Source organism: Condylura cristata, unplaced genomic scaffold, assembly GCF_000260355.1.
Source record: "Condylura cristata isolate star-nosed mole 26May11 unplaced genomic scaffold, ConCri1.0 scaffold00020, whole genome shotgun sequence".
Classification (NCBI taxonomy): Eukaryota; Metazoa; Chordata; class Mammalia; order Eulipotyphla; family Talpidae; genus Condylura; species Condylura cristata.
In genome coordinates, this window is record NW_004567121.1 from 23327857 (window position 1) to 23336331 (window position 8475).

An 8475-nucleotide genomic window follows, 5' to 3' on the forward strand; every position below is an offset into this window, starting at 1 on the left:
AAATAGAGCATCTCCTATTCAGTTCCATATCCAGGATTCCAGTGTGCCACTTTGTCCAAGTACTGTGGAGAATCACCATAGCTTTCCCTTGTGATAACTGGTCTTGGAAATAATATCTATTCCCTTTCCATGCATAGATCTTGAAAGTGTACAATCCATAGAAATAGCACTTCACACCATAGCAAACTGTTTTACAAATAAGACATCTAATACGCCTAACACGTTTATTTATTTGGCTCTAAGAAGAAGTTGCATGAAAATGAGCCTATGTGGCAGGTACAGAATGTACTGTAACAGCACCAAAGGTACATCCTCTCTGCTTTAATGAACCTCAGTGTTTAATATATACATGTGACTTTAATAATAAAACCAAAGAGTTCAGGGGGAAAAGGAGCCCTTTAGAAAAAAATCAGTTTAGAGTGACTTTTCAAATTGACCATTCCTTTTCCTATACGTAAGTTCAAATAACGAATACATTCAGAGGCCCAAATGTTGGCATAGAATAAAATCATGTTCATTTATTTTTCTGCATCTTAGAATTAGAAGGCATAAAATTAAATACGTTGAATGTAATAAATTCATCCATACAAGTGCAAGTCTCCAGCTATAATGCATTTTATGGCAGATTTATCATTTAAAAAATGTACCAGTAAATCAAAAAAGAGGGATGTCCATTTAACTTTTATTGAAGTGTATGGAGGAGGTCTTCAAAAATCAAATATGAGCATGAAGGTATGGCCAAACATAAAACCTATCAAATTCAGTGAAAAGTTGTTGACTTTAAATAGTAGTTGTAAGAATGACCAATATATATTCTTTGTTAACAACCCCTCACTCTACAGTAAAAAAAAAATAAAATAAACATTCAGTAAACATTCTTTCCTAAGGTAGTTTCCCTTATATATCAGTGATTTATCCATTTCTTTGTATACACAAATTTGTTGAACATACCAATCAGTGGTTCTCACAATTGAAAAATAAAAGCACAAAAAAGTTTACACTCTTGTACAGGTAAATAAAAGATCACCTTGAATTAAATTGGATCTTCTTAAGGGCATAGTATAGTTTCTGTTTCATTAACTATAACATAATTAGTTTCTTACATACAAATATTGACATATTTGGCTTGTGCTTCAAAGCCTTGTGTCTTATGAAGTCCATTTCAAAGCAGCTCATAATTTGAAGTCACTGGAGAGCTCTTTACTGCTGCTGGGTTTGACCTGATCATGCACTGGAGTCTCCTCCACACCTGCTGTGGCACTGGACATCTCTGAGGCATCATCAGCATCAGGGTCCAAGCCTTCAGGACAAGGAAGTTTTAGCAGCTCTTCCCGCAGCTGAGCAGTGTGACGCTACACGGGGGGAAATGGGTGATGTTAGAGTTGTAAACCTGGTGTTCTAGCACAAAATCATTTGTGTAACTAATTGAGCTTAAAACAAAACTCACAGCATTTAAACCACACATACGTAACAAAGCACTTTCCTTATACTAGCTACTTACTATGTGACAAGAACAAAATTAGTAAAACTTTCTAATCTCAAAATAACTGATGTTCCTGAGAAGCCCTGAGAAGATAACATCAAGCTGCAACACAAAAGCATTGCTAATGACATAAAGAAAACCATTACTTGCTACGTACACAATTTCTCAATCAAAACCGTAACCTCCGATGCTGCATCTGTGTAATTATTTTGAAAGAAAGACAAATCTACCAATAAAAATAAATCCACTGGGAATAAGTCCAACAAAAGAGGTGAAGGACCGATACAAAGAAAATTATAAAACACTGTTCAAAAAAATAAGACATTAAGAAATGGAAAGATACTCCATGTTCATGGCCATCCTACCAAAAGGAACTTACAGATACAGTGCTAAACCAATAAAAATTTAAATAACACTCTTCAGAGAAATAGAACACATACTGATAAAATTCATGTGGAATCACAAAAAAACTCTCAATTGCCAAACCTCTCCTGACTAAAAAGGAGAATGGAATTATCATACTCCCAGACCTCAAACTATACTACAAAGCCTTAATAACTAAAACTGTATTGTACTGAAACAAAAACAGACACAGACCAATGGAATCAAACAGAAAACCCAGAAAATAACCCACATATTTCAATGGCTAACCTTGAAAATCAATCAACATTTTCTAAAAGAGATTTATTTATGTAGGCATACAAGAACTGGGAAGGAGTAGGCCAGAGATTGTGGGAAGAGGTGAGAGGATTTACCAGAGACCAAGTGGGGAACAGATCTATTGAAATACACTGCTGATGGGAGCAGAAGGTAAGACAGAGAGGGGTCTGCTATGCCATGTGGGTCACCTCTTTGGCTGAGGATCGAACTCATGCTGCAGTGGCTGCAGATAGCTTCATAGTACTGAAGCTTAAACCACTCTACCACCCGTGCCACAGAGAGGCCATAACTCACCCATTTATGAACAACAAATCTTTGACTAAGGAGCAAATTATATGCAATGGAGTAAGGACAGTTTGTTCACTTAACAGTGCTAAGAAAACTGGACCACCAAGCAAAAGATAAAACCTCATACTATGCATAAAAATCAGCTCAGAGTAGATAAAATAAATATAAGACCTGAAAACAATCCAGTCAAAAAATGGGCAGAAAAGCCAAGGAGATACTTCTCCAAAGAGAACATTCAAATGACCAACATATATATATATATATATATATATATATGGGGGGGGGGAGATCAACATCACTGCTAGTCAGGGAAACGCAAGTCAAAACCATATTTTATACCAGTAAAAATGGTTCATATTAAGAAAACAGGAAACAATGTTGGCAAAGATGTGGAGAAAAAGGAACTCTTCTATACTGCTGGTAGGAATGCAAATGGGTCCAATCACTATGAAAAGCTGTGTGGAGTTTACTTAGACTACTAAAAATGGAGCTACCATAAGACCCAGCAATTCCTCTCCTAGGGATCTACCCAATGACACAAAAACATTAATTCAAAAGAACATTTACACCTCTATGTTTATTGCAGCACTATTTACAGCAGTTTGATACAGAAGCAACCCAAATGCCAAAAAACAGAATGGATGAAGATGTGGTAAATATATGCAATGGACTGTAACCATTCATAGTTTTGGATAAAGGAATGACTTATCTAAACACATCTGGTTATGCATTACATCTAGAAAGAGAACAGCCAATTAGAAGGGAGTTGGTGAGAGAGATTAAGCTGCAAAAACTTGAGAGAAGTAACTGGCACTGGCGAATCCTTCCTGTATGAAAGCAGCACTGATGGAACCTAGCACTGACCGTGTATACTAGAAGGAGAAACTATGACTGAAGATTTTAAAACAAAAACGATTTTAAATTAAGTAATATACAAACAAAGTAAATCTGATTTGAAGGGAGATAAATTCTAATTTTAAAGCTTTAATGATTTGATGAAAGGACATTCAAACAAAAATGCCAGCAATATAATTTTGAGAAAACTAAGAGTGGCATCATTTGAACTTTTAAAGATTAAATGGTGAACACACCAGGGATACAGAGATGAGAAAAAGAGAGTAAGATATGCATAAGAAGATTTTATATACATATAATCATTTAGGAAAAGGGAAAGGTAAAGAAAAGAACTTAAAGTGTGAGAAGAAAAAAGGCGAGAACCCTCTATAAACAGAAAGTAAGATAAAAAAAGATACACATTTAAGATAATTAGATTATTTTAAGGGATATGCTTAGGGTGTTAACAAAAGTTTATACGAAAGGAAGTTTAAAGTTATTCGAAGAAAGCACTTCTAACCACTCAATAAAAGATTCTGCTGGCTCACTCTTTGTATCCATTTTTAATTTTATGAACAGTCAATTCATTGTCAAGTGGAATTTAGATTTTGGGTGGCAGCATAGGTCCCTGAGCTTAAAGTTAATTGACCATTTTTTTCTCTTTCCTCCCCACCTTTCCACCTGGCAAACATGCTGGGAAGGCTCCTCACCTTGAGAGCTGCTGCGTGGTGAGACATGGTTCTGCCCACCCGCTTGTCACTGCTGTACTGCTGGATGTCTGCAATCCACTCCTCACACTGGGCCATGATCTCAACTCTCTTCAAGTAAAAATGTTTGTGTATGACCTTAGCAATTAAACAAGGGAACAAAATGTGCTCAAGCCAGATTTTAAAAGACAAAATATGTAGCAATACAAAGAAATGAAATCTAAAAACACATTATTTTTCTCTCTATAAAACGCAATTTAGTAAAGTATAAATTATTATTAATGGGGAAAAATCAAATCTATAGCAACAGATGACAAATGGTGAAATGTCCAATTCCCTAAGCAAAATAATATAATGCCCAATCATACTCTATCAAAAAGCAAATCTATCTAGAGAGGATGAGACATAATTGTGCCATATATTCAGAAGATGAATCTAAATAATGAGGAAGAAAGAATTAGGAAAGTATTGATAAAAGAAAAATTGTCAACATTTCTATCTTTAAAGGAGAACACAAAAAATAGCTAGGTAACTACAGAAATCTATAAACATCTTTTCACACAGAAACCAAAATGAGGGCTTTCCTAAAAAGTGTACCATTATGACATTCTTAGTATTATCTTTTGGTTAATTTATGAAGCTTAATTTCTTTGTAATGATGTGGTTTACATTTGGGCTTAAAAAACTACCCTGATTCCAGGAGGAAAAAAAAAAACAATAACGAACAACTATATACCAGAGACATTTTACAGGGGTGGAGTAGGGAGTGGGATCAGTATGGGGGTCAGGGGGGAGAGTGCCCGGGACTATGGTGATGGCACACGGGTGAACTGGTGATGGGAAACCCACAGGGATTACAACTGACATGTAAAAATGATATAAAAATAAACTATTATAATAAAAAAATTTTTAATTACCCTGATTCCAAAAACCAGAGACATCATAAAAGAGAAAATTATAGATCACTGCTGCTACTTCACAGGTGAAAAATCCTCAACAAGAATATAACAAACCACATTTGGTAATACATTGAAAGGATAACATGAAATGATCAAGTGAGGTCTATTTTATAGCTGCAGGATGATTAAAGAAAAATCAACCATCATGCTCTATCACATCAACAGTATAAAAACCATTATATTATATAGGTAGAAGTGAAATAAACAGTAAGAAAGCAAACCCACAGCTAGCATCATACCCACTGCTAAAAAATTAAAAGCTCAATTTTTTAAAATCAAGAACAAGACAAATAACAAATAACAGCATTATGATTTCACTTGTAAGTGGTATATATGAAACAAATTAAATGAACAAACAGAACACAAATTTATTATTTATTCCTATTACTATCGGGTTTTTTAATTTAATTTTTTTATTTATTCATTCAAGAAATGGGGTACAGGTCATAGGTGTGGGGGTGAGAGGATTCACCAAAGACAGAATGGGGAGCAGAAAAGGCAAATGACTGAAATACACTGCTGAGGGAAGCAGTGGGCAGACGAGGAAAGGTCTGCTACATCATGTGGCTCCCTGGCTCAGACTGCAGTGGCTAGTAACAACTTTATAATGCTGAGACAGCCCCTTGCACCACCAGGGAACCCCAGAGACTTGCCTTTTTTATTGAGGTAACACTGCTTTGCATCATTATTTGTGTTCTGGAAGTACATGATCTCTCCAATTCAGATGTTACTACCACACCACACTGACCACCAAAATACCCATGGTAATACAAACTTTTGGAAAGTAAGAACAAAATAGTGGGTACCAGAAGGAAAGTTGAACTGGAGTGGTAGTCTGAGTAAAAGGGTTTATTTACCTGTATGTAAAAATGGAAACTCAACATTTGGTGACAAGAATAATGGGGCATATAGATTATTGACATTAAGTCTGTATGTCTGAAACTCATGTTATAAACCAATTTCACATCAATAAAATAAAAAGAAAAAAATAATAAAACTGCCCCAAAATATAGTCAGTTTTTACAATGTAGAAAGGTTGAAAATATGACATTTTTCCGGCCATCCCTGGTGGCACAGCAAGTTAAATAAAGAACAGCCCTAAGAAGCTAAAGCCACCTCAGTATGCGTTTGATCCCTGCCCCAGAGGTGACCTCTCCTGTCCTGCCCATTGCTCCCCTCAACAGTGTACTTCGTCAGTCGGCCTGTTCTGCTCCCCACACTGTCTCTGGTGAATCCTCTCTCACCACCCCTGCATCTCTGGCCTGTAACCCAGTTCTGGATGCAAAAATAAATGAATCTTTAAAAAAAAAAAAAAAAAATATATATATATATATATATATATATATATAACTTTTCTGTTATCAGTTTTTTTAGAATTAACTCTAAAAACTATAATAAAATGTACTTAACCTACAGATACTCTCAATCAAACTACATTCTAATAAACTAGTTTTATAAAACGTACCTCTTTAAAGCATGGTGAAGGGTTTCTGATTTGTTCTAGCATTGCCCACTTAACTGTAGCTTGTCGAATGTTTCCATCATACTCTCGAGAACTCTGTGTTCCACTGGGAGTGCCTCTAGACCGTTCATATCCTGGCTCATTAAAATAAGGTTCAGCTACTAGTATAAGAGACTGAACAGACACCAATACCTGAAGAACAAAAGAAATAATGTATAGTTTTAAGAGATTTTTTACTGAAAGCAAACTGATTTCCTGCTTTATCAATCAAGAGTACATTTTACTAACACTGTTTCTATCACCATAAAATTAATGTCAATAATTTTGAAATTCAAAATTTTGCTGCTTAAGCAAAGTTAAGATAGGTAGAATCTTATACAATATCTAATAATGTTTTACATTTTTGAATCCTTGACTAAATAAAAATAGATGTGTACATCCTATTTCCTGAAAATGCTAAGACACATTTGTATACGAACATCCCATACCAATTTGTACTCTTAAAAATCATGAAGCGAGTTCTCCCTGGTGTACGACGGGTTAAAGCACCACATTATGAAGCTCTCTGAAGCAACCGCAGCACAAGTTCAAACCCCCACCAGGGAGCTGACCCACATGGTGTGGCAGATCCTTCCTGACCTACCCACTGCTCCCCTCAGCAGTATATTTCAGTAGATCTGCCTGTTCTGCTCCCTACTCTGACTCTGGTGAACCTGCTCACCCACCACATCTCTCGCCTGTACCCTAGTTCTGTAAGCATAAATAAATAAATCTTTAAAAAAGAATGAAGCTAATCATAAAGCTACTCATAACACTTGTAATGAAAATGATACATAAGGCAATATAATTTCAAGAAAAAATGACTTACTGGGAAGTTCTTACTGACAAGACAGACTCACCACTAAAAGACCACCTCAAACCCCAGAATTATTCAAGATTTGAGACATCATTCTTAGCTACTTTAACACTGCTAGCTAATAAGCAAAAAAATTAGGTACCATCCGCCCTCATCACAAATGAAAAAGGATTAAAGACAATTGCACTTTCATTAGAGAGGTGATTGAAGAATTTCAAATAAATATATCTTTTAAAGGGATAAATATTCTTAGAAAACTTTTCACATGGGAACTTGAACCTGAAACATACGCTCTAAGAACAGAGAATATTAGACTATTGAAAAGTAAGCAATCATATTATTGATGTCAAGGTCACAAGTGAACTTAGCTATTAGGAATCATAACATTCAATTATTGCAGGAGTCCAGAATTAACTGAACTGCTTACAGAATCATTTCATTTCAAAGAATAATTTTTTGTAAGCCAAAAAAAGCTGAGCATAACAGTAAAATAATAAATTGCTAGTAAGAACAAGGCTATTTAAAAAGGATTGGGATTTCAACTCTTTAAAAGTTTTATTTTTTTATGCATACAGAAAATGGGGTGTAAGGTCCCCCCTGTTGGTGCAATGGGTTAAAGAACCATATTATAAATCTCCCCAAAGCCACTGTAGCACGAGTTGGATCCCCCGCCAGGGAGGTGACCCACATGGCACAGCAGACCTCTTCTGACCTGCCCGCTGCTCCCCTCAGCAGTGTACTTTTTCAATTTACCTATTCTGTTCCTCACTATGTGTCTGGTGAATCCTCTCACCCACCACACCTCTGGCCTGTACCCCAGTTCTGTAAACATAAATAATTCTTTTAAAAAACAAACTGGGGTGTAGGCGAGTGGTGCAGGAGGTAAGAGGATTCACCAGAGACAGAGCAGGGAGTATCAGCAAAACAACACAGGCCTGCTGCACCATGTGGGGGACACAACTCACTGCAGTGGCTGGTGACAACTTGATAGTGCTCTGACTTTAACCTCTGTGCCACCACGAAGGCTCTGGGACTTCAATATTTAAAATAATAAGAAAAGAAAAAAGATGGCCCTCCCTGGTGGCGCAGCGGATTAAGGCACAACACTGAGAAGCTAAAGCCACTTCCGCATGAGTTCGATCCCCGCCTGTCCCGGAGGTGACCACATGGCGCGGCAGACCTCTCCTGACCCACTTGAGATCAAAGACCCCCAAAATGTGGGCCCT

The 8475-nt window shown here is 36.4% G+C and overlaps 1 protein-coding gene across 1 annotated transcript in view; it reads right to left on the reverse strand.

The window, feature by feature from the left end:
- Positions 1 to 218: 218 nt before the first annotated feature.
- Positions 219 to 8475, reverse strand: part of BIRC6 (baculoviral IAP repeat containing 6) — a 176847-nt gene continuing 168590 nt past the window's right edge. Inside the window, exons 72-74 of the mRNA XM_004686308.2 lie at positions 6397 to 6585; positions 3976 to 4110; positions 219 to 1352 (exon numbers count right to left, since the gene is read on the reverse strand). Of these exons, the coding sequence (XP_004686365.1) occupies positions 1173 to 1352; positions 3976 to 4110; positions 6397 to 6585 (504 nt within the window). The 3' untranslated portion in view covers positions 219 to 1172. The remainder of the gene's footprint in view (positions 1353 to 3975; positions 4111 to 6396; positions 6586 to 8475) is intronic.